The sequence below is a fragment of the Cyprinodon tularosa genome, unplaced genomic scaffold, assembly GCF_016077235.1.
Source record: "Cyprinodon tularosa strain WSP-4 unplaced genomic scaffold, ASM1607723v1 ctg207, whole genome shotgun sequence".
NCBI classification, from domain to species: Eukaryota; Metazoa; Chordata; class Actinopteri; order Cyprinodontiformes; family Cyprinodontidae; genus Cyprinodon; species Cyprinodon tularosa.
Genome location: NW_024038767.1, coordinates 722,523 through 749,837, shown reverse-complemented (window position 1 = coordinate 749,837; position 27,315 = coordinate 722,523). Strand labels below are relative to the sequence as shown.

At 39.0% G+C, this 27,315-nt stretch overlaps 1 protein-coding gene across 5 annotated transcripts in view; it reads right to left on the bottom strand.

Moving 5' to 3' along the window:
* Positions 1-27,315, bottom strand: part of actn1 (actinin, alpha 1) — a 76,893-nt gene that overhangs the window by 25,160 nt on the left and 24,418 nt on the right. For all 5 annotated transcript variants that reach the window (XM_038285141.1, XM_038285137.1, XM_038285138.1 and 2 more), the window contains exons 2-5: positions 13,224-13,338; positions 12,125-12,244; positions 2,597-2,683; positions 2,090-2,177 (exon numbers count right to left, since the gene is read on the bottom strand). In XM_038285141.1, the coding sequence (XP_038141069.1) occupies positions 2,090-2,177; positions 2,597-2,683; positions 12,125-12,244; positions 13,224-13,338 (410 nt within the window). The remainder of the gene's footprint in view (positions 1-2,089; positions 2,178-2,596; positions 2,684-12,124; positions 12,245-13,223; positions 13,339-27,315) is intronic.

Here is a 27,315-nt window from a genome sequence, read left to right as displayed (position 1 = left end):
GGGTGCCTCCATGATGTATTTCTGGATTGTCTCTGTAAAGTACCTTGAGATGACTTGGCCCTATAAAAATAAACTGAATTAAAATGGATGGACCATTTTAGTCCATTGATTGTGTCCTTGCTTCCCAACTCGGCTGCCTAGAAGCTGCATCGTCTCAATGTGGAGTTTTGAAAAACCGAAGCTCTGCAATCCCAGAGAAACAAAGACAGGCTGTTTAAATCCATAACCTGTCATAATAAGTTTCTACAGGTTTTTTTACGAGGCTACTTTCAGCCTTTTATCCCTGAAGTGCTCTAGTGAAAAATGGTTCTGATCTCATCTGCTTCTCATCTCCTCACTGAGATCCAGCTCCATCATCTCTTCTTGAAGGTCACATCAAAGTGGATCTATTTCCCCTCCTGGCGCTCCGTTTATACCTTCAGCTCCACCTTTTGGTCTCGCCTCAGCTTTCATCCACATCTGAGCATCGCAGTGATCCTCTCTCAATAATTCAGAGGCAATGAAGCCTTCTGTGAAGCACACACTGGTCCAACCAGTCCCCCCCCCTTTGATGGAAAACCCTGGCACCACTATAAGCTTCACACTTTCCAACCTGAAGGCGCCATTTCTAAGACTTTCAACATTTTTAAGATGCGCTCATTTTATATTCCTGCTAACTTCCTTTACCAGCTGGTCTGGTTAGACGAACAAACCTGATCTTTATCTAGCTTTCAGCCCCGTTATGAACATTGATATCAGCACCAACCAGTGGCGGTTCCAGACCAAATGTACCAGGGGGGCCAGGAGGGGGCCAGCGTGTTTTCATGGGGACACAGAAAAGCATTAAATTAAATAAAAACAGGGCAAGAGATTCAAATATATTAATATAGCTGCATGAAGTGAAATGTCTATTCAATTAGGTTTAATTAAAATGCTACGTCTTATTAGGTCAATATATATTCATAATTTAGGAATTTTACATATTTTTGACTTCATTTAAGTTACAATTAGTTTTCTATAAAATCTGAATTATAATTCAAGGAAAAAAAAGATAAATTCAGCTCTAAAACAACCATTTTTTTAAAATTTGTTTTGAAAAAAAACATTTATCAGATGAAAACTGGGATTCTATCTCCATACCACTGAAGCTATCACCTTATTGTTTTTAAATAATTAGTAAAACAGAATTTGTTAAGAAAAAAATGAAATGCATCCAAAGGACTCATCAGTAAAGGCTGATTTATACTCAGAAACCAGGTCGTCTGTGTGTCGCAGTGAACGCAAAGGTGCCCACGCCCCCTGCTGCAGACACTCTGCTGCTCCTTTACAAAACTGTAGGTGAGCGCAGACAGGAGGCCTCTGATTGGTCAAATCTACATCCGCTCTACACTATGCGTATATCCTGTTTGATACCAGGTTGTTTTGTTTGTCTGACCGCCATTGTGGAAAACAACTGGTGAAGATGGAGCAGCTAGCAGAGCGAGGTGCGCGAGAACGCTGGGACCCTTTTCCCATCTGGATCCCCGCTCTTTTTGACCCTCATGTCCCTCCGTTGTCACACAAACTCGCCCCCACTTCCTCACCGCCAATAGACCCACAGCTAGTTCCTGATTGGCCCTCTTGCTTTGTTGCGTGGAATAACATGACGCAGGCCACGCTTCAATATTGGGCATAAATCAAAAATAACTGCGACACGCTGCTGGGGGAGGATAACCATGTCTGTTCCAGTGCAGATCATCGTGACATCCCTACTGTCGCGTACCGCTCGCGGTAGAAGTCTGCTTCCGGAGGACGTCCGCATTCCCACGCGCAGCTGCCGTACTTGTGTTGAAGCAACATGGTGGATGGTAAAATCTATAGATTTAGGTATTACCCTAGTGGCCGTTAGCTGTAAAAGCCCACAGATAAGCCGCATTGTTATATAAGCCGCAAGGTTGAAAAATGGGGGAAAAGTTGCGGCTTATAGTCCGAAAATGAAAAAAAAAAAAAAACTGTTAAACTTTTTAGAACTAAAGTCTAAATAGAGAAGGAGACCCTTGTTGAAAATGTAGCCTAGTGGCTCCGTTTCTGGTTTGGCTGAGTTCTACCGTTTCCTGTCCTGCTGTTTTACCTGATGTGGAAGTTCTGGATGTTGACATTCTTGTAGGGAGCAGTTTTCCTCTGGCACCACAGCAGGAGGCCCTCTTTGGCCGATGTCTCTGTGGTCGGAGAGAAAGGATCATTGTGAAGCTGGAGAAACTTGCAGCCATTGACTTTGAGCGGCTCGGCTAATCCCTGTTTAGGGTTGGATTAAGTGGAGGTAAAGTGAATAGGAAGCATGTGTGCTGCTTTAGATGCTCTCTGCCTTTCTGTTACCACAGGTTAGGAAGCTGGCTTTCATACTGGGAGGTTTCTGTCATGAAATTCACTGTTCAAAACAATTTCAGACCAAACAAATTAAGGCATCGGATGAGAGTTACACTATGATTATGTTAGCAGAGTAAACGTTGATTTGATGAAATGCTTTCATGAAAAAACAAAAAAACCATCACAGAATCATGACAGAGCAAGTATTTATTTTATTAGAAATATAAAGAGCTCCAAACATCTAGTAAAGCAAGCAGACATTAAACATTACCTTCCACTGAAATGTCCTGGATGGCGAAGCGGAGGATAATTGTCCAGATCATTCCCAGGGTCATCTTAGCGTTACCGTCTACGATCTCTGAAACGGTAAGAAAAGAATCACATTTTAGTATTTCTACATTTTTCACAGGATTTTCAGATTCAATAGAACAAAGAGACAATTTTATTATTTATTTCATTCACTGGTGGATTTTCATTCATGGTCCTTCTGTCAGAACGGAAAGGTTGAAAGATTGGCTTTGGAATTAAAACCACTAAAGTTAAAAGTCAATCAGAGCATTTTATTTCAGGAAGCCGTTCGGTGTAAAGATGGCAACGCATGACGGATCACTCAGCTCAGCTTTTGCTCCAGTTTTCTTCTTTTTTAGCTTTTTTTAAAGACACAATTTCCAGATACTGATTATCGGCTGAATATTTTCCAATTCAAAACTAAAATGACACTTTGATGAAGCCGCTGATCAGGGCTGCTTTCATTGTTAACTAAACCTGTTTCACATTGAGTTTAGAGAAGTTACCATTGGGAACCGAAGCCCAATACTTCATACATGATTTCTTTATTTAACTGAAAGCATTTTCTATTGCGATGGCCTGCCTGCTCTTCTTTCCCAAAGTAACCGCAGACACAGCAGCAGGATTCCCACATCTGAGCGAGCGTGGAGCATCCACAGTGTGGGGCTGACCCTGCTTCACCAGGAGCTGCTGCTGGAATAATCTGCTTTGCACCAAAACACAAAGCAAATACACTGACAGAGAGCAGACCCATGGCAGAGGAAGAGTTTCAGGAGGAAAATAACTCTCTGCATTTTACGCCCTGTAAGATTGCATCAATCTCAAAGCAACAGAAGCTTATTTAGGACCTAATGGGGAAGTTAAAGAATTGAAGAATCAGCAGGTTGAGAAAGAAAAGGATAGCTGCAGAATGTTGCATAGAAGACTTGGAACAATATATTTTAAGGAATGAGATTATTAGTTAGAAACAGCCACAATCTTATGTTCTATTTTGTTCTATATCTATTTTCAGCTATAAACTGATCTCTATTGATGAAAACAACATTTCTAATGAGTTAAATCGGCCTTTCTGTTCAGGTTCACATAGAAATTTCATTCAAGATGTGCATCCAAACAGCACAAGACAAAAACCTTTTAAAACGGAGTGAAAATATTCAGACTTGATGTTTCAGTTTCTTCACACCAGCAGCATCATGTTTCTGAATGCTAACGCTGTCACTCAACCTACCTCTGTAATCCAAATGAGACATTTAGATTATAAGAATATATATTTGGAAACTGTAAAAAATAAATAAATGAATAAATCCAAATAACTATTGTAAATTTTAAAAGTACAATTTATGTTCAAAGCAAAAAAAATTGTAAACTGTTTAACAATATTCAAGAAAAACAGAGAGGGAGGGGTTTATTTAAAGAGGAGAAGGAAATATTTTTGCTTATCAGTATTTTGGGGTGGATTTAAGGAATGAATTAAATAATGGACTTAAAGCAGAAATATTTGACAATTTAAAAAAAAACAGAATAAAGAGGAACAGATTGGGATGTTTTATATAAGCTGAGGGGCTCAAAGGGGAAAAACTGCTGCTGTTGGAGTTCGATGTGTAAACTGTTATAGAGCAGCTCATGAAAAGGGGGTTATTTTCTGATTACTATGGAAAAACTTAAGGGTTTAACTGCAGGGAGACTTAAGTAATTAAATGTAGAGGTGAAGGAGAGCAGGAAATCATAAAGTTGTTTGTTTGTTTTTTACAATGTGTGTAAAATAGGCCTATTAAATGGCATGTCTATAGGCGTTTTCTCATTTATACTATGCATTGTATATTATGGGTCTATTTTAATTGATTGGGGAAAAAAAAGAAAAAGATGCGATAATGAGGATGCATTTGTTTGCATGAATCATTTAAAGTTACAGAGTTTAATCCTAAAGCAGGGTGTGCAGCAGAGCTTTCACCCAGAGCATCTGGATGATCCATCTAGTTTTATTTAGTCAAAGAAGCAGCTCAGCTCAGCTCAGCTCTGCAGGGGAACTAAAGTCAGCTTCATCCCTAACTCTCCCAGCCTCTCTTACACGCATCCACAGATCTTTCAGTGACCCGCTTGTTGTAAGCTTATGACCTACAGGAAGAACAACAGTCCACTACTGAAGTAACAAATGCATGGTCCAGTTTTTCTGCAGCCCTCTCAGGATATTTCAAATGTGGACAAAATTGCAAAGATAAAAGGAAAAAAGTCCTTGTTTACTGTGTGAGATGAGACTTAAATTGCATGTCCTGGTAAAAGAAAAAGCCAGTGTTATTCTCATTAATACCATTTTACTGTAATCCAAGAGAAACAGACCAACCAAGCAGCTTTTCAGAGAGAAGGAATTCTGTCTTCCCTGAATTTGAAAGCAGATCCTACAGATAGAAATAGAAAAAAAAGGATCACTATGTCCTCTGATGCGTCTCAGCAAACACTAAAACCTGACAGAGTTCAACCCAGGATTTAATGCCAGGGATTGTTTTCTCTCTCAGGGCTGCTCTAAAGCCAGTCTGCTCACGGCCGGCCGGACATGACGTCACATGAATGTTTCAGGTTCAGAAATGATGCGGTCAGTCGGTGATGGAAGTCATTTCCACTGCCTACCTTGGCCACACCCCCACCTTTCTGCTTTAAACTGACCAAGAGGATGCTGAGGTTTACTGTCACATAAGTTTAAATGAATCGGCGCAAAACCCATGAACGGAGGCCTTAGTCCTCGACGCGGCCGACCCGGGTTCGAATCCGATCTGTGCTGCTTAGCCGCATGTCTCCCCCCCCTCTCTCTCCCCCTTTCCCATCAGCCTACTGCTGAAAAAAACGAGCCCCTATAGTGCAGTAAAAACTTTTTAAAAAAGTTTAAATGAATCAAAATTCTATAAGCTTTATTTATTTTAGTCCGATTCTAATTCTATACATTAATAAGCTTTTATAAAAAATCTTTTTTTTTTATTTTATCAGAAGCAAGAATAAAAGTTCACAAATTTCACAGTTTTTCTTTTCAATTCATGCTTTATTTTAGGATGCAGATGCAAAAGTGGCAACTTAGATGTATTTTATATTTTAGATGTATTTTATATTTTCAGGTCATCAGAGGAAGAAAAATTTGATCTTTGTTCAAGATAGACGTTAAAGAAAATAAATTAAAATTTGTGAAAATTTTGAATTTCCTCACTTGCTTTGAATTAAGCATCTATTCTCTTCCTCTTGCCCCTTAAGCTGAAGTTAAATAAATAAAAAATTATCTTTAAAGAAGCGCCAATTAATGCAGCCAATGCTCGATTTAACCCTTCTATATAAATTCATATCAATTAACAATTGCAGTACATAAAAAGCTGGAAAGCCACAGCATGTCAAACTAGCATCTGATCAGAAGTAAACGAATGATCTGAATGAAAAAAAATTCACAGCAGTAAAGTCATTTGGTCTGCTTGTTTGGACCAAAAGCAGAGTTTATATTTGTTTAGTACAGTTTAAGCTCGTTGTACTTTTGAACTATAACCTGTAACAAAGCCGTGTGTGACAGTAGTTGGCTTCATTGGACGGGTATGATCAGGCATGAAGGAAAGCTACTGAGCAGCAAGAGCAGCTCATGCAACACAGGCTTCAAGATGTTTTATTCTAACTTTGAAGCTGGATCTTAAATCGTATCCGGGAACCAGGAGGAGACCCAAAGAGTTGCTAAGCAACAGACAGCGAATCAGGAGTGACGTTGGCGAGACGGAGGCTCCCTGTAGAGATCAGGGCCGCTTCGTTTCCCCAGCATTCGATTTGAAGCAGACTGAAGCGGGGAGTCTTGGTCCATCGTGTTCTGCAGCAGCTCTGCCTGGTATTCACATCTGCACACGTGGTTCAGGCCGAGGGGGCGAATGAACTCTAGGCAGTTTATAGCGGACCAAATATAGACCCTGAAAAAGTATTGATCCGACTACATCAACAAACCTGATCCTAAAGAAGATCCTACACCTTTAAATCATTTACAGACAGCATTCTAGGTTTGGCTAATTTCATGCAGTAGATCATAACTGGGTAACTAATCACCCAAATGTAAAAAAAAAAAAAACACCTAATGACACGTGCACTGCAAAAATTGAAATCGGAAGGGTTTTTTTTTTTCTTTAATTGATGTAAGATCATTTAAAATAAGAAAAAAACTATTAATTTGTCTTATTTGAAGTGCATAGTATCTAATCGTCTTATTTTAAGAGTAAATATACTGATTCCATTGGCAACGCATCTGATTTATCTACTTAATTAAAGGTAAATACACTTAATGTAAGATTTTGTTTACTTTTTCCAAGTAACGATTTTTTTTGCAGTGTAAAATAATGATGAAAGTATTAAACTGAACACTCTATTAAATTAATATTCGAAAAGAAGGTCAAATAAACGGACATTTCAAAAGCGTGGCAGAATGGCAACCCTACTGTTTTCATATATCTGATGAGTCGGACGTCTAGAGACAGAAATCTAATTTCATCAAAGTGACTTTAATAAAATGTTTAATGATTGGCCTGAGCGTGGAGCTGCTAAGCTGCCAGCATGCCTGCAGCTGGCTGTGAATAACCAGCCCATGTCCAGCCACCTCTGTGCTGCCGATAATTAAAATCTCCTTTACCAGGTCACCCCCTTTGCCTGCCTTCAATAATCATTTGTTTGTGCCGCTAATCCAATTAGGCTTGGAGCACGGCGGCTCAGCCGTGACGGATGAACCGACTTGGAGATGCCAGTCAGATGTCTGGATACGTAACGCTCTGTGAAAGGTGGCTCACGCCGAATTAGGAGGGAGGAAAAGTTGGAGCTCACTGGCTCCTGGTGACACATGCAGATCCTGCTGAGATTAAAGCTCAAAGGAAGAGAAGTGACAAACCAGGGGGAGGAGCAAAAACCTTCTAATTCTATCACAAACTATTCCTCTCTCTGTCTCTCCTGCATCCATTACCGCTGCAACCCCCTGAAGAGGTAGACCTGGCCTCCATCCCGTTGCATCCCATCACCAAGGCTACAGATAGAGGGAAGCTGTCGGATAACCAGGAGGACGCATAACCCGCCAGATAATCTGTCTGGAACGCTTGTCGGGTTTGGAGGCTGAAGATTAAAACAATACGCTGTAAATGTAAAGAACAAACCATCACTGCTACCTTTGATTAAAACCAAACAGAAAAGAATCGATGATTGATTCTCTGAACTTTCTTTCCAGCATAAATAATAATTTACTATACGGGGGAAAATAATGTCCCCCTTACTGATGGGCCAATACAATCGCATGAAGGAGCCTGTTTTAAAATGATCATTTTATATAATAAATTAGAGGCTTTCCAAACCAACCTGTGTTTGCTGTTAAATGATGATTTAACTGTTATTGTTAACCAGAACCAAACCCGATTACTGCTCAGCCTGGAGAATATGACAGTGGAGCAGATTGGAAAACTGACCTAAAGACATCAGATGATCCCTAAAACTTCTCATGTTGATGAAAAAGATGTAGATCCTGTTAAATACGATATCAAATTACATCTCAGAACACGTCTGTGAGACAGTTGAACATGTATGAGGTCATGTGACCGTTTGAGGCTCCTCTGGAACCAGGATCCAAAGATAGAACCAGCATTTTCTCTCCAACAGAGCATCCTGATGGAGACCGCCACCCAGCCATCACTTCACGACCTTAAGCTCAAAATGGACGATGCAGGTAAACAATGAAAGAATTCCAGATGATGTCCTCATCCCCACAAAAAACAACCTTAATGATGTTTTTTAGTCTGGCTTGCTCAATGTTTGGGCTGATTAAGATTCGATCGCTTTAAATCATAGAGGCTGTTCAACATTTCCTCACTGGGCCTAAAGGATCAAATTTCCTCCACAGTGATGAAAAAGACTCATTTAGAGTTTAGTGATGAGGTTCATCATAAGCAGCAGATGTTGCTGCCAAAGGTTGAGCAACCAGTTATTAGTTTATTTGAACACTAGACCTCTTTATTTAAACGTTCTCAGATCTCTGCCTTTGCTTTTATTCTTCATTACTTTGGTAAAAAAAACTTTAATCCAAATGTGCTTAAATGAATACATTTGAATTGAGCTGATTTTATTAAAAAATAAAGAAATAAAAAATCTCTCTATTGTCCAATAATTGGGAAATTGTGGGAAAAACTTGATAAAAACTTTCATTAAACTATTTCAATTAAAACCCATTTTTCTAATTTGATTTTACCGTCTTTGATTTAAGAAAACATTTTTAACTTTATTTAGAGTTTTACATCTGATGCAGAGGCTGTTACCACAAATGAAAAGGTTAACATGGTAGTTGTCTAATTATGTCACCGCCCCGTCTTTACTGGAAGCAGATGTCCGTGTTTTCTGGCCTGATCTCTGGTAGGTACCAGTTTGACGAAATGATGCGTGGCTGTGTGGGAAACACACGGCCAGAAAAACAGTATTTCCACATTTTAGTTGGTTTCTAAATGTGTTTTACTGGGATTATGTTGGTTAGACTAACAACAAAAACATGACTACGTGGAAATGATATACGACCTTTTTAAATAATATAAAAAACCTGAAGTGCGACACCTGTTTGCTCAAGCCTCCTTTACTCTGACACCTCTAACTAAAATCCAGTTCAAGCAATCTAAAAAAAAACTCCATTTACTAAAAATAGAGCAGCTGTAATCTGATCCCTGCATAAACCAAGCTCTACTGTCAGAACAAACCGTATCATGCAGAGCAGTGAACAAGGCAGACGGGTCAGGAGCAAAGTTAAAGCAGGGTCAGCTTAAAAATGCATATGCATCATATTTATAAATGTAAAGAATTTAAACCTTTTTACTTAAATCTGGCTTTTCTGGAAGGGTGTTAGAAAAGCTGTAGGTGATAAAATTTAAACAAGTAAAATTAGACCTACAGTGACACTCAGCTGAAAGCATCGTCCCATAAATGAATGAAAACAAAGATTACAAACGCACCATTCCTGTGGCAAAACAAGGTAGTGGAAGCATCATGCTGTGGAGACGTTTTGATTGACATTGACATTATCCTGAACCAGTATTATGGAGGAAAATATTTAGTTTAGTCACAATTAAGCCATGAAAAAGTTTAAATCAACAATTACTCAAGTTTTGTCTAGTTTTAGTATAATTTAGTTTTTATTTATTCTCCATCCGTATAAAGTATACAGAGTGAATACAGTTTATTTATGAATTCTAAATCTCATGTTTTTAAATATCAATGTGACTAAAAACTTATTTATTCAACTATTAGTGATGAAATGCCAAAAATAACAATGACCAAAACTTTATATTTATTTATTTACCAGCCAATACAGCAGAAGAAATTAATTCAATCAGTGATTCTCTTCCTCCTCCTCCTCATCATCGTCATCATCCTCTTTCCATGCAGTTCTTTCCTCAGTTTCCATCTTATCGACTCCTTTATTTTCCATGACAATCCAAGAAGAAAAAAAACTCACAAATCACAACGATGAATAATCGAAATCACTCATAACTAATCCAAAAACACACACAGCTGCATGTGGAGGAGACAAGGTGCTGCTCCTCTGCTTCTGTTACCATGACAACTGCTGCTGTTAGACATCATACTAACCTGGCTAATAGTTTACACACCTGATGATTTTATAACGAGTATAAAGTCCTTCAATCAAAGATTCGGGGACAGATTGTCCACAGTGGGGACTGTCCCCAGGAACTGGGACCCAGATCTTAAACACATCATAACCTTCCAACAGGACATAAACTGAACATCACACTCACTGTTCATTTTGTTTCTCACTGTAGAAAGTGGAGTCATTTATGGATGGACTAATGTGAGGACAACAAAGTCAGCTTTGGCTTGAAGCTAACAGGACTTTTACTGTAATATCAGAGCAGAGTATCTGACCTGATGGATCATCTGTAAAATGATTCAGTGATGTCCATCCTACAGGTTCATGTCTCTAACAGAGCAGCATTGTTGATCCTTCAGCTTTTCACAGATTCATAAAGGGAAGAAAAGTTAGATTTATTCTTTTTTGTCTGTTTTTCTTCTAGTCTTCGTCTCTACAACAAAAACTCAACCATGTCTTAAAACTATCATGGTGGCAGAATGATGATCTAAGCTCGCAAGTTGGACAAGGAGAGCATTAATATAGTGATGCTGACTTTGGAAAAGCTGCAGAGACTCTATTGAAAGGACAATAGTAGCTTTCTAACATATTAATCTGGACTAATGCACAGAAATGTTCATTTTGTATGTCCTCAATATTTCCTTCTAACCTTCACCTAAAAAACAACAAATCATGCACACCTCGTCCTTTTATAGTCATTGAAAAGCCAACCTGATTTCATTTCCGCCTCTATTGTCAATGAAAAGCTTTTCAATTAAATGTTTCCTCTTTGACGAAAACAAAATTGCCATCAACATAGAGAAATAATAGGAGAAATAAGATCATCCATGTGTAGGAATAGTTAAGTCAAAGTGTCTTTTCGTTGTTCAAATAGCTTACAAAAGTTTCACTGCAGCAAACAGCTGATATAATTTCTTGATTTTTGTTGTTTGCAATTCAACTTTACATGCATCTTTTTGTTGCTTTTTACCCTTGCAATTATGCAACATTTGTAATTACATGTACTTGTAACCTGATAATATTTGAACGTTTTGCAAGGCATTGTACATCCAGCATATGAGTTTTTCCTGGCAGCAGCTGGTAGATTCCTGAGACATTAGCTGATCCAGACACCTGCATTAGTGCATATTGTAGACCTCTGGAGCACATGTCCATGAAACACACATGAAAAGGGCAGCTATCATCAGTTTTAGTCTTTTTATTTAAAAATAAATACAGATGACAGCCAGGATTTTTCAGAGCAAGCAAAGCAGAGTTGTTGTTTTATGAAATCCCTCATGGTCGTTGCTTTGAGCAACTCAACACATTTTCAGTTCAACATCGTTCAGCATAAATTCAACCGACATATAAAAATAAACCATTTAGTCCTTAAAGCATTCTGCCCAATCAACCCTTAAGAAACTCTGATGTTTATCTACTAAATAGACTTTATTTTAGTGTCTGCTGCAACAAGTAGGAGCAAAATGAGGAGGGTGTGAGCTTGGCTGACAGTAGGAGGAACAGGGAAAGACGTTAAATAGTGAGGCGACACAACATTTATTGAGTTAAAGACTTGTTTAGCCTTTAATAGGAGCAGGACGGGCTTCCCCTGCTCATTTGTGCTGAACAATGAATACTCTCAGCTCCTGAGGGGGATTTGCTGAGACTGAGATCTTCCCTTATAAAGTGCAGAGGAAGCAAAAGCAACACAGCCACAAGACTTTAGAGCAACGATCTGATTAACAGCCACCGACCCTGCCTGCTAACCACAGATGCATCAGAGGCGGAGCTACGGATGGGGGCGGCCTTCTAAAGATGATATGCAGACGATAAGGAGAGTAATCAGAGTCATTGAACAGGAACGTCTGTCTGTGGGTATTAGCATGTAGCATCTCTCACCTTCTGCTCCAATAGAGACCAGCTTCACTCCTTTACTGGCGATGAAGTCAAGCGCTTTATTGACATTGGAGATCTTGTGGACTCTCATTTTTCCTCTCTCTGGTTTTGCCAAACGTTCACCTGAAACCAGAAACAAAGTAATGACGTTAACATGCTAACATGCTAACATGCAGACCAGGTCTTTAGCTTTTACCGCCTCAGAACCGCAGCTAGGGAAGTCTTCTATTTAAACTGCAAAATGCCAAACGCTGTAAGTTTGATTTAAGTGCATCATTTAGTCACATTATGGCCAACCTATTGCTGCATCTATAACAAACATTTCTAGCAAAGCAGGAGCTTCTGATAAAGTTTGTAACCAGAACATTAGAGATTGGATAAGAGACTTTAAAAACATCTGAATAAACTACCTGCTAAAATCTTCGTTTATTAATGGAACAACGTAAATTCTACACAATATCACACAAAGAAGAATAAATATAAGCCAATTAAAATCAATCCGCCTCCTGTCTGTGACATCATGGTCATTTTGACGCCTGCCAGGAGCCTTCCAGGTATTTAGACCACTTTGCATTGGATGGGGGCGGGGCAAAGTGCCAGGCTGTGGTCAATTCAACGCAAATAAGGATGTATGAAGGTAAAAGATGCAGTGATGAGATCACAGTTTTCCACATCTTAGTTTCTTTTTTGTTCTTCGGGAATTTCTGAATTTTCTCCAGCTGTTATCTTTCAATACGTGATCAGATCTCAAATTACAGTAAACCTACAGAATATCATCAAGAGATGACAAATAAAAGACCTAAAAACACACCAGAGGCACTTTTAAAGTAACTTTGGGTTCCTGAACACTTCAGCAGATCCATGATCACAGGGCTGCAGTAATTCATGCAAAAGGAGCCCTGCTCAGGCTTTGGGTTCATAAAGTCTAAACAGAGGGACTTAAGTATATCAATCTATATTTAACCTTAGATGTATTTTATTTTACTTAATAATTGATAATATAATGAAATAAGGCGAGTGTTCCTCATCCCCCAATCGATCACATCAGATTCTCTGATATATCCAACGTTTTTCATCCATCTACGCTGAAACATCTGTTTACCTGAGATGACCTCCAACAGCAGCATGAGCTTCAGTCCGTCCCGGAAGTCCTCCTCGATGTTCTCGATCTGCGTTCCCGCCTTTCTGAGGTGCGAGTTGCACCAAGCTGTAAAAGTCTGCAGAAACAGAGAAGACAAAAACCATCAGTACGTTCTCTGGCTTAAATCTAAACACGCCTTGTTGTTAAGACTTCCTACCTGCACTATTTGTACGTTTTAATAGCGTTCTATTAAACATTCAACGTCACACCTTTTTACAAGATGCTAAAAAGCTTCAATTCTGAACATTTCTTATTGAACCAGCTCAAACAGAAGCGTCGTGTTAAGCAGGTGAAACCAGAAAACATCTGGAGCTGTATCCGAAGAACACAGGAGTTGGCCCGATGAGCGCAGTCCCTGCTGTGAGCGACTCTTTATGAGCTCCGAGTTAATTACACCCCGAGTCTAAAGCGCCATGTTTCCAACAGAGAGCTGGAGGAGGACCTACAGGAGCGAAGCCAGGCTCTTATGAAAGCCACCACTGTGTCTCATTGGCCGGCCTGACACTTTAGGCTGACAAAGAAACGCCACGATGAGGTCACCGTTAAAAAACACGCCGACCTGAGGTTTACCTGGCTGTCAAACCTTATGTGTACGTATTGTTGGCGACTTTGGTGGATTTTTGGGAAACTAGGCAGGATGCAGAGTTGGGAAAAAGATGGATTATATGTCACGTTATTTTCATGACAACTGACAGAAATAAAAGGCTCCAACAGGAAAACTGGTTCTTAATCAGTAGCAAATTAAAGGCTAGCTACTGAAGCACAGCCCAGAGAGCATCAGTTAGCACAAATACTGTATGACTATCAAAGACTCGTGCTCCACCTTTGTTCCATTTTGCTGTATTATTGTCATCATTGGGTGACAGATCTGGTAAGCTCTGGACAGATTACATCCCATCACAGAGAAAACCAGACACACACGTACAAACAACTGTATTAATATTGATGATATCACCAATGGGACAGAGATCAGGGAAGTAAAAAATGGAGAGTAACAGAGGGGAGCCGGAGCGTAGTCAATGCGCTTCATTGTTTGGCTTTTTTATCCATCTAATCTCTTTATCATACCACGGCAGCGCCATGTTTACCGAATGCAAGCAGACTAGTTTCGAATCGTTAGATCGGATCCGACTAGCGCGATGACGTCACGCATGATTGTTGTGCTAGATGGTATCATGAAGCGTAGCGGGTAGATCTGATGTTCCCACTGTATCCCGATCGGAGCAGAGCCGTTTGAAGGCGGTTTTAACCCGGGTCGCTTATCGAGTCATTTGACCCAGGTCAGCACGGGCCAGTGAGCTGTTCCCACAGATACTGATATCCGATTGTTTGCGTGTTTAAACTGGTTTTTCGTTCAGTAGGAAAGGGGTATAGTAGGAGCTATTGGTCCGGTCAGAGAGCGCACACGTCACGCAAACTGGACTGAGGTAAAACAGGCTAGGATTTCAACTGTGGAATTTCTCTGCAAGGAATTTCAACTCAAAGGTTGAGCAACTACTTAGAGCAATATTTGTGGGTAAATGAAAAGGGAACCTACTCCTCAGGTACATTTCTGAACTTAAACCTGCTTTAACCCCAATAGCTGCTATGGAAATAAAAAGAGGTCAAATCCAGTTTGTTGTTTAGACAGAATATAAGTTTAAAACTTTAAACTGAAGAAAAGTAAGCAGGAATCAGGACTCAGAATAATTTAAGGAGCTTATTCAACAGAGATGAGTTGCTGTTGTGGAAATCATTGATTTAGTAAAGATATTCTGTCAAAATGGGACATTTTCATTCAACCAACTTAAATTAGAATTAGATTTTTTTTTCATTGCCACTGTCTGCCCAGCATATATTAAAATGCACCATGGTCAAACATCTAACTGCTTTATATCAAAGGATACATTATTTTTAATAAGATCAGACAGATAAAAGTTTCTCTGGTCTACTGGTGAGAAAAAAAGACATTGCAGTGAAAATATCTAAAAGTTCATAACAGGAATGTAAGCTTGTTAAATGTGCTGAAAGGAGGAGTCTGGCTCTCATGCAGGGCGACAGGCCTCCTCCTGAGGAGTTAGCCAGCCCTCCTACAGATCCTCAAGCTCTCTGGGTCCCTGTGGAGTTTGGCAGCAGCAAACGGCCCCGGCTGCCAGCCACCTGCAGGATCACATGACCCCGGAACCACATTAGGGCCGACAGTCCTGGGTCCTTCTGGGGTTCTCCCACTAAAACATGACGGGATATAAAACCAGGAGCTGGATGCTTCCAATCGTTGTTACACATTGTGATCTTCCATTTCAATGAAATATTTTAGATTATTTTAAATATCCAAAGCGCCAAGCCAAAGGTCAACATACACTAAAAAAAAAAGATCTATGATAGGTAGGTATTCATCTAACAACTTGAATCTGATAGAGCTATAAGGGATTATTATATTATAGGGATGATGAGGCTTTCCAACCAAAACACCTGCAGCTCAAAGATAAATCATGACACAACTGGAAACATGCAGAAACTGTTGATTGCTTCGATACAAATAAAGAATCTTCTACTATGAAAAATGGATTTTAAAAAAACAACTTGCAATTTCTCATAAACTAAGAATAATAAATAATATTCTCCAACTGATAAGCACTCCATTTTTTTTTAAGATCTTATGATAGAAGCCTCTCTGTTTCCTATCACTCACAAACATCTTGTTTGAATAAAATAACTGCACCTGAAAATAAAAATGCCTTATTAGCTCACCTTACTCTGTAGCTTTCTGGTCTAAAGGTGCGTAGTGCCACTGGTTTCCATTTCTCAACTACACTGCAAAAAAGATCTAGAAAGAAGTTAAATATTCTCAAATTAAGTGTATTTACTTTTTAAGATAATTTGCCAATAGAATAAGATTTTTACTCTTAAGATAATTAGATGATATGCACTTGAAATAAATTTGAAAAACTATCTAGATACAAGTAAAATGTTCTTATATTAAGTGTATTTACCCTTAATTTGAGCAGGTAAATTCGATAGTTTGCCAGCTGAATGAGTATATTTACCCTTAAAATAAGATAATTAGATAAAATGCACTTAAACTAAGACAATGCAAATGTGTTTTCTTCATAAAAGTGCAAATTGTCTTGTTTCATTGGCAAAATGTCTCTTATCTCCTCAATCAAAATGACTTATCTAGATTTTGATTTTTTTAAATGTAAATTATCTTGTTCCTTTGGCAAAGAGTCTCCCTTTCCTTCTAAATTCAAGACAAAATTTAATTATTTTAAGAAGAAATCACTTATTTATTTTATAATCTTTGCAGTTTTCCCATTGTGTGTGTTTGTGTGTTCTGCATCACCGTGACATCAGTGCCAGAATGGCATTGTTGGTCTAAAGTAGATGAAATGGACCTGAAACATTTGAATTTCCACTCCTAAAATCAGCCTCCAAACAGTTTGATGCATGAAGGAGGGCTTCAGCGGCGTGCTGCGTGGCGTTTCTCATGTGCAGCCTGTGAGCTCCATGTGTGACTGTTGTCCTTGTAGTTTGTGTCGGTACAGCATGTCCTGTGAATGTCTGAGCTGTTAACATGTCTGCTGCAGAGTCCTGTGGACCGAGTCCTGCCTGTAAACATCGTTTAAATGCTGCAGCCTGTTTCTCCTTCAGCAATGTGCCATGCATTAAGCTGAAGCCAAAACGGGACAGTCTGGCTCTCTGTGGGAGGAACTGAAGGATCATATATTTTGAGCCCCCCCCCCCCCCCCCCCCTCACTTGTTCTGGTCTGCTCCCTCTTTTTCTCCAGTCTCAGCCTCCCAGAACAGAGGCAGGCTATAAAACAACAGGGGTGAAGAGGGGGAGGAACCTGCTCAGCATCAACTTTTGGGAAAGTTGTCTGTCAGCATCATTAAATTCAATGTTTTTGGGGTGTTTTGCTGGTGGGGTGATTTCCCATTGCAGCTACTGATGTTACTGCAAAGGTAACTTTGCTTTAATGATAATTGCAAAGATGAAAAAAACGAATAACAGACTGAATAAGACAGATATCTGATATTTGAAGCAGGAAGGCAGCTGGACTCATTTAAAGTCAAACCTCCAGTGTTTATCACTCTGCTGATTTGGAACCGTTTCTGTGACCTCTAGCATCTTAGGATTGTGGGACTCTGCTGCTGGTAGACCCCATCTGACACTGAATGATGCAAATGTTAAACTGTAATATGGATTTTACAAACTGTGATACTTTACCAGTGATATTTTGTGCAGCCCTAATTAAAAACAGTTGCTTACGTTGTGAAAACCAAAAAACGTTTTCTGTGCTCTCAGATTATAGGAAAGGTTAATGGACGAAATAGCAGCAAAGATGTTTTTAATATGATTAAAGATTTTGTTTAAGCCTAAATTAAAAAGAATAATAATAATTTATAGTACAAAAAAATAAGAGTTTTGGCGTTTAAACCCGAGTTATACAATCGGCCGTCTGCATATTTTGGAACGTAAAGTTTGAAATGTTTTTGCACTTTGTTTTGATAATTCTCAAAGCAGAAAACAAAAATTTAAACTCATGGCATATCTGTAGATGTTAATATTTGCAGATTGGGTTGTTGTTGTTTTAACTGTAATGCAGAATATGGTGCTTGCTATGACTGCTTAGATAGGATTCATTTCACTGACAGATTTCAATAAGAAGTAAAAGTTAAGTTTAAGGCTAAGATTTTTTATTCTATTTGAGTTTTAAGAGATATTTTACTAAATGGTAAGGCAGTAAACATACATTAGGTCAAGTGACTCGTCTCCTTTATTTGCTCCACTTGTTTCCTTAATGATCGAAGCAGAGAAACTGAAACAAACGGAGCCTTGAATGAAGGACAGGGAGAGCCGTCAGCTCAACCTTGAATTTATCAGCACACAGATAACTGAGCTCAATAGTTTGGACTATTATTTAACTGCAATAACTAACAGATAATGATGCGTTGCTGGTTTTTGGACATAGCTGAAGTCAGCCTGTAATCTATTCTAAGGTGACGTTAGTTGAAATTTGTCATTGGTGATTCCCATATCAGCCAATGGTCTGATTGTTCCTGTTATGCCTGTGATTTATTACTAGGGCTTTCGCCAAAGTCCTGAATCGATTGGATTTTGATTCATTCAGTTCTAAATCGATTAATTTTGATTCGATCTGTTTTTATAATAATGAAAGTGGTTCAACTGTGTTTCAAAATATTCATGTATTTTATTTTTTCCTGTCATTAAACACAAAGTGCAAACTTGTAAATCAGACAATTTAAACTTGAGATGTGAACAAAACTGTCTCAAAAGTGCAAACTTGTTTGTGAATAGTGAAAAAGTGAAACCTCACTTAATGTCTTCAGTCAACCTGTTGGGTATGTTTCCAGCTGTCTGGCTTGAAGTCATCTTGAGAGCATCTTTCCTGCGCATTTGCGTCACTATAAATCTAATCAATCTCATTTCCTAGACATCGATTTTGCAAAAATGTAAAGAAATTGATTCAAAATCGATGAAATCGATTTAATTTTACCCAGCCGTATTTATAACTATACTAAAAAACTAGCCTTAGATTAAATATGCTTTCAATTTTTTGGACTTTTTTTTGTTTTTGTTTTTTTTGTTAGGAGGTTAAAAAAAAAAGTCCAAAATTTGAAAGCATATTTAATATTTTTCTGTCGCTACCCGACAGAGGCGAAGAAAAAGATGTCATAGGCAACACACGGTGGAGGAGGAGTTACTTGAACCAACGGAGCAAAGAGCAGAGATCATCTGTCAGAACGCTCAGTTAACTGACTTTGCTATAAAATCCGCTATATAGTCCCGGCTGTATGTGGCTTGAATGAGCTATGAGGACGGCACAGTTTAAACGAGGAGAAAACGCATTTTTTTTTTTTTTTTTTAAGTGGAGTGGGCGGGTCGTTTAAAAAATCCTCCACAATACCTTAAAGGAGCATCTTAGATAAAGTTAAAAGCAAAAGTACTAGCATAGCTTTAAACGTTTCAGATTTCTTAAGGTATATTCTATTTGTGGAAACAATTATTAAGTAAAACTTCTTAGTTCTTGTGAATTCAGTAACAGACTGTAATTTTGTCTTGTGAGCTGTTGCTTTTCTCTATGATGCTGAGTTTGATGATATTTTCCAAATCTGTTAAAAAATTTCCTCCTAATAGCTTGACCCGCCCTGAGGTCATTTCCTGATGGTATGAAAAGAAAAATAATTCACTGATTAATTGGTCTGCAATCCATCTTTATGCTATAGGCTTTTCATCCTCCCCTCTCTCTTCCAGAGCCTCTTTCCCACACTCTCCATTAATCAGCATCAGTTAGGAAAATATTTCCTGCTTCTCTATCAGTTCCATATTAGTACAACAAACCTTTAAATAAAAAAAGACTAGCTTATGAGTCCAAACACACGGGCAGGCGGACAAGTTCATGGAAGAGAGGAAAGACAGACGTTGCTGGCAGAGTTTTTGACTCAGGAAGATGGTTTTCAACACTGCAGCCAGTTTCTCAAGCCTGGGCTTCAAAAACTGATAGAAAAAACTACTAGAAAAATGTCAGAAACTGCAAGAAAAAGGTCAGAAACTGCTAGAAAAAAGAAATCTGTTTTGACAAAACTGTTGAAAGGGGTCTAAGACTATGAGGGAAAAAGTCCAAAGCTACAACTTAGAGGTCCAAAACTGCTAAAAAATCTCTACACATGTTAGAAAAAGGTCTACATCTGTTAGAAATAGGTCTACACATTTTATCTGTTTTGAACAAACTGTTGAACTAAAATGGTCAGAGTATAGATGAAGAGTTTCAAGATTGGCCAGCATGCCTTTTTATAATCTAATCCACAGCTATAGACTCCATCGCCGCCCACAGCTGGAGCAGGAAAAAGAATGAATAGAGAAGAAGAGCTGAGGATGCTGCTGAGCATCTAGGAGAGGAACAGCGTCCTTCCTCTGCTGCTAAGTCTGTTAATGCTGCCCAAATTTCACTCAGTGTGTGTGTGTGGGGGGGGAAAAAGCAGTTCAGCTTTTCCTGGAACACAACACTAACACTTCGCTCCATCCAAGGCTCCCAGATGATTTTGAGATAAGTGATGGATTTTAGCGTGTTGCAATTCGCAGAATAAACGAGCCTCGCAGGAGATGGACCAGATTTAGAAAAAACAACTTGAAGAAAACAGAGCGACTGCAGAGAATAGTCTGGTTTTCTCAAGTCTGGATCACAAATTTTTTTTTTTTAAAGTATAAAAAAAAGAGAAGATTTTAAGTTACGTCCTTTTGGATTAATCTTTAAAGAAAATAATTTTATACTTTAGACAAGGCTTAACCAATGTCATATAAGGAGGAGCATATTTTACATTATTTTTCATGTCCATTACAATATTGTCCACCTTAAATTAAACAAAGCAAAGAAGATTCAGAAAAACAAAAGTTATTTTCTAGCATTAGTTGTGAAAGGAATGTAAAGTTTCACAGATTTTTCCACCCAGAGATCAGTCTGCGGATGTTCTTGCGCTGCCACAGGGCAGCAGCCTATTCAGAAACTCAAAAATCCATCCTTTTCTCACAAAAACACTCTTCGGTGTAGAAGCTGTTAAAGTATAAAACTGGAAAACATTAGCTGTGCTCAGAAAGCAGCCCAACGATGAACAAAACTATCTTAGAAATAAACTCTTTATTATACAACATGCAAAGACAGTAAAGCTGTGAAATAGAGCAAGAGCTTTAGCAGATAACAGGAAGGCTAAATAGAATGTAAAGATGTTGCTCCATTTTACTAGTTTGAGCTCTGAAACTAAGTTAAAGAACATGTTGGTTGATTAATGCTGGAAGCCATTTGGAAACATAAATATAAGCTATTATCCAGCTAACAACATTAACCTTGATTATTGTTCGTATAAAGATATGGAAACAAAACAAGTTGCTTTAAAGCTACTGAATAGTAATCAAATCAAATCTAAAAAAATACTACTTAACTAAAATAATGTAAAACATAACATACATCTGATATTTTAATAGAATCACTGACTTGCCAGTTCAATAAAAGGTTAAGTAAATAAAAGACTAATGAAATTAAGGAGAAATGAATATATCATTTAAACAGGAGAGACCTCAGTGTGACACCTGGAACTATGATGCAGGAGGCAGGATGAGGGTTAGTTTGGAGGCACAGTGGGGGACAGAAGCCAAACTGCTGCTGAAACCCCTGCAGACCACGACTCCCTGCATCTGGCAGGCATAGAGGCTTTAAAACAAAATCCATTTCAGCAAACTGAGGGGGAGGCAAAAATAAAAACCAATGCTAGAGGAAGAAACGACTGCATGAAACGCTAATGAAGAGAGGCGGACTCCTCCATTTGTTCATTAGGGATTAAACCATCCGTATATGATCAGCCTCAAACTTCACCGTAGAAAAAAGCAGTCTCCATCTATAACTGATGTGCATCATATAATTATGCAATTAAACCTTCTAATTAAAATCCCCATCATAGAAGGAAACAGGATCTACCTGCAGCGCGTCAGCTGGCCGTGTAGTTTTAAAGAACAGACTGGATGAAAGTACAATCTTTAATAGATGCACTAGTTTAAAACGCTGGGCTACAAACCATAGTTAATATCATTTCATCTTAGTGTTTTAAAACGAGGAGCGGGGGCCTAGAGATTAGGGCATAGAGCTTGGAATCCTGAGGTTGTGAGTTCGAAACAGACTGCCACTCTGGGTCCTTGAGCAAAAGACACTTAACCCCACACTGCTCCGTGGCCGCCACACAGGGAGAATAACAGGGGACCAAGTATTGATCCTTGCGGCACACCGACAGAGACATCCAAGACTGATGATTTTATACTGTCAATTTTTACACATTGTTTTCTTGAGGATAAGTATGATTTAAGCCACTGAATCACCTCTGGCGAGAAATTGAAGTCTGACAATTTTGTTAGAAGAATTTCCTGGTTGACAGTGTCAAGGAACACTGCAGCAACACAGGGGCACCAACATCAGAGTACCTGGGAACTGGAACACTATTGATCCAGAATAAAGATGCAGTGTGTACGGGAGGGGTTCCGGGGGGGAAAATGTTTAAAGTCCTTCTCTGTACAATCACTTAATGTTGGACACTTTACAGTACTGACATTGTAATCACTGGTTTCACTGTATGTTTAATTGTTGAAGGATGTAATCAATATTAAAATTGGAGATAAAAAAAATGAATACATATAGAGGGTTAAACTCCACCGGTTTTATATTTTAAAAAGTCAGTACGATGCTGGCTTTTGAGTACAAGAAACATTTAGAAAACATTTGTAATAACGCCATGTTACTAATGTAGAAAGCTTGGCAAGATCTCAACAAGTATCTGATTAGTTTTAAGCAAAAGGTGAAAAACAGAATCCCTCCATTGCTGTAGTCGTGCACGTTGTGCACATTTGTTCATACTCGTGTGTTTTGTTGATTCTAAAAGTGATCAAAAAACAACTTTCTCTGAAAAATGTAGCTATGAAAACAGATTATAATGAAGGTCTGCGCCTAATTTGATAAGTATTACCTTTTTCTACCTTTTTAATTCAGATACTTAAACAGAGGCCAACATAAAGCTGTAATCATACATTCAAACCAGGACATTTTCCCATCAGAATTTCAAACCGACCCAAGCCTAATTTGTACGAACAAAACAAGTCTTTTAAAAAAATTTGGGAAAAAATAAAAACTGTTTACACGTACAAACACACACATATCTGGTTTCACTATTCCAGTGGGGACTTTCCATTGACCTCCATTCATTTGTGGGTGAGTTATAAAGCCTAACAGTGACCCTTACCCTAAAGCTAACCATTAAAGGTACATACCCACCCTAACCAAATATCAATTTATACCTTAGTCCTAATCCTAACACCTAGGCCTAAAACGGTAATCTCACCCTGATGGAGGACCCATAATGACGGTTCTCCCCACAATGTAGCGCTTTAACAGAAAACTGTCCCTGCATTTTAATAAAAACAAGCACACATATTGCTGCTTTTATCTTTTTTCATATATTTATGAAGTTTATTTTTTCATATTTAATGTATGTAAGCTGTGAGCAACTGAAACCAATATCAGATTCTTTGTTTCTGCACAAAACCAAGGAAAATAAATCTGACTCTGAAAAGACCTGCAACTTGTTTCATATCATTTAGTGGAAAGTCCTGGTAGAGCTTTATTTTCACATTGTGCATTAAATCTAATCAGCACTTTTTCTTTCACTATTTGCAGATAAAAATGACAAAAGCTCAGCTGTTATTCTTCAGCCCCCATTCAGGCAAACGAATGTAAACAGAGGAGAGGGGTTCCAGCAGGACCCCCACAGGCAGTCCCCCCATGCTGGAACTTAACTTCACAGATTAATGAGGCTCCATCCATCCATCCTGCTCAGCGACTCACAGCCTCAAACAATATGACCTTTCTGCCTGCCCAGATCGGCCACAGCTCTTTCACTACAGCTGAGGAAGGACAGGAGTCGGGGGGGCTGTCAGCCAGAGAGGGGAGTACACTGCGAGGGTCAGAGGTCATCATTCATTCCTCTCCGTCTCTCTTTTTAAAGCTCACTGGAGAATAAAGTGTGACTGCCTACAGAGACTCTCTTGCTCCAAAAACACTGAATGAAGCTCAGCTCAGACTAAAGCAGGCAGACGTGGTTCATTCTCTACTTCCTCACTGCAGCTGCTGGTTTCTCCCTGAAGAGTTTAAAGGAATAGTACACCCAAAACATGATTCGGCTTCATTTTCTACTCACCCCCATGCTGAACAACACTCTGGAGTACTTTTTTGATATCTCAAATGCATCTGGAGATCTGGGAGGCTTCTTGCTGTCTGCTGACATTCAAATAATGGAGGTCTATGGCGCCCGAGGCAGAAAGGTCCATAAAAGTCCACAAAAAACGTGTCAATATTCCTCCATACTGCTCGTCCAATGTATTCCAAGTGTCCTGAGTGGGTAGCGTCCAGAATTTACTCAAAACGAAGTCACTTAGAATGTTTTTAGAGCATAAACAGTAGTGTATAGTATTTCCTGAAAGCGCGCGCCAGCACGTTCACGAGCCTACGGAAGCCGGCAGACCAAACCAGCGCATTCAGCTCGGCAAAGAACTCATGCTCTTCCTCAACACTGAAGTCCTCAGACATTTTTCTTTCGTTGTTTCTTTCTTTGCACAGGTAAACAGCACATTTCTTCTTCTACGCTTGCATTATCGGCAGAGCAGACGCTGAATGCGCACTTTCATCTGGTTTGGTCTGCCGGCTTCCGTAGCGTCATGAACGCGCCGGCGCCGGCTGTTCCAAGTTCCAAATCGGCGTCCGACACGTTGTTGTGTCTTCGCAAGTTCTGCTCTAGGGCTGCAACTAACGATTATTTTAAAAATCGATGAATCGGACGATTATTTTTTCGATTAATCGATGAATCGGACAAAAAATATTTTTTATATTAACCTCTTTATTCCGTAATAAACATTTTAGACAGAACAAACAAGCACACAAGTACAGGTTGCTCATTAACTGTACTGGTGCAATATGAAAAATAAATGTTTGTGTTAAAACTACGCAAACTTACATGAGAAATGTAGCTGTACATCCACAAAATATAGGCTACTTTGTTTCATAAAGCGCAAAAAAAGACATTTTTGTTTTTAAAAGCCCCTAAGGGGTTCAAACAATAGGCCCCCCCATTTCAACAAATGAGTTTTTTTTAGACTAGAAGAGTTCTGCCTTTTAAGACAGGAAAGTATAGCAGTTAAAGTTGCTACTTGAGAAAATACTGAACCATAGAGATAAAAATAGCCCTGTGATTCAAATTATAAATTGTATTTGGAATAAAAATGAGAGAACTAGGGGTGCTAAAAAACACATCCTCCAAAGACAGATATTTACATGGGAATGTGGCAGATAATTAATTGACATATTACTGATCTTGCTGGATTTTATTCTGCTTTACTTCCATAAATTGCAGGATCTTCTTTACTTTATCTTCGCCAGAAGATTTAAACTTTAAAAGCCTTGCCCTCATAATTTGCAAGTTAATTTATTTATAAAGTAAATGTAAACTCTGCTTAAGCTAATTCAAATGAAATTAAAAGTAAAATAAGTAGCCAACCTTATCACTGTCTGTAACCTACTAACACGGTAAGGAAAGCATCAGATGAGCTACCTGAGAAACTAACGTTACGTTTCCCTACTTTAAAACCAAACAAACATGGTGCTTCCGTGCCATGTTAATTTCTTTTGAAAAAAGTTGCATGTTATCACTTTTTTCACTTTACAAAGCGCAGGCTATTTTAATTATTGTGATCAATTTGCGCCGTCAATCCCGGCGCATGCGCGCTTCATTTGCAGTCTGGACGCTGAGGCTCTGACTGCAGCGCTGAGAGGGACTCCTGCGGGAAAACGCGGTTGGGGTGGGGGAGGCGCCCCACGGCAGAGTAGGAACGATACATGCTTTCACGTAAGAGTCTCCAAAAGCCGCCAGTGAAACCGAAAAAAGTCGCCAGATTTGTCGCTAGTCGCTTTTTTGAAAAATAGTCGCTGGAGGGGTCTGAAAAGTCGCTGAGTTGGCAACACTGCACCTGCGGCGCTGACTCGCTCCGCCATATTTTTTTTTCTTCCTCTTTCAGTCAAGAGGCAGTGATGACGGCGCGGCGGATGACGCAATAATCGCGCGACACAACTAATCGATGATGAAATTCGTTGCCAACGCTTTTAAAAGTCGATTTTTATCGATTTTATCGATTCGTTGTTGCAGCCCTATTCTGCTCCATGCAAAACCTTCTGACACTCATTACTGAGTAATGAGGAGCTCCATGGCGGCTCAAAGCATCACTGATTTCAGAGTGTTTTTATTTCTCTCTCAAAAAATTCGATAATCAATGCAGAAAACGGTTCAAGTGCAGCAATTTCTCTTGTTTAGAAATGGGTTTTTTTTTATGCCGTCTTCATCCACTGTAAATGATTTTACTTTGGCCAATTACTTCATTTCCTGTACCGCTTCATATTAAAACAACAACCGTATTTTATTTTCATTTAGATGGCAAAACAAAACTCAAATGCTGTTGATTTTCTATTAATTCGATTTTTCGTTTTTTCGATTTAGGTTTTAAAAACGGAAAAACCACATGCTTGTTTTGTTTTTTTCGTTTTTGTTTTGAAACGAAAAAACTAAAGAACGAACCATACACGGATTGTATTGGCAAGGGTTTTTGGTGACGATATCATTAGGGTATTGCAATAATCCTGACATATTGCGATATTCTGCTCAGCTAATATCAAAATTAAACACCGAGATAAAAAACAAGTGCTGCACATGTTCATCAGAAGATAGAGTTATTTTTGGTAGCCATGTTTTTGGGGATCTCAGTCAGTCCACTTCTGCAACTGTGACTGCCTCTACTACGGATATGGTGCTGCGCCGCACAGCAACAAGACTCCATGGCGCCCTCTACCAGAGCAGTGGTGCAGAACTCGCCAATTGCCTCCCATCGTTTTAGGCATTTTTTACATTTTTTAATCGATATTAGGAGTTGAAAGATCGATATCAGGGAGCCAAAAATTGCAATGCAACTCGATATCAATCTTATGCTACATCTTTAGCAGCAATGTGCTTCCGGGTCATCTTCTAGCCATGAAAGGCACAACGTTGGAAATTATGCATTTAACATCAATGCAAAACATTAGGACTGTCCCAATCTGATACCGTAGTTAAAAATAATTCCAATAACGACCAGAAAATGATTATCTGAATAAATATCTTCCTTTTAAATCTCTGATATGTGAAACAAATGGATCACCTGTTCTAATACCTGATGTTAAGTATTGTTCTCAGGTGAAATATCACTTTATTGAGCCTTTTCTATCGTTCCTCGGTATAAAATAAGTGGTCCAGCTTTAGAAGCTCTTGGCAGAGAGGAGGAAGGGTTTTCCCTGCAGCTGTGATGAAGTGTGGTAGTCATTCAGGTAGAGCCTTTATCCAGACAGCCACTCAAAAAGAAAAAAAGACTGTTACTGCTGCAAAAGCTGAATCAGCGTCGTCATCCCATTACACTTATCTACTGCCATGGCTGCTGCTT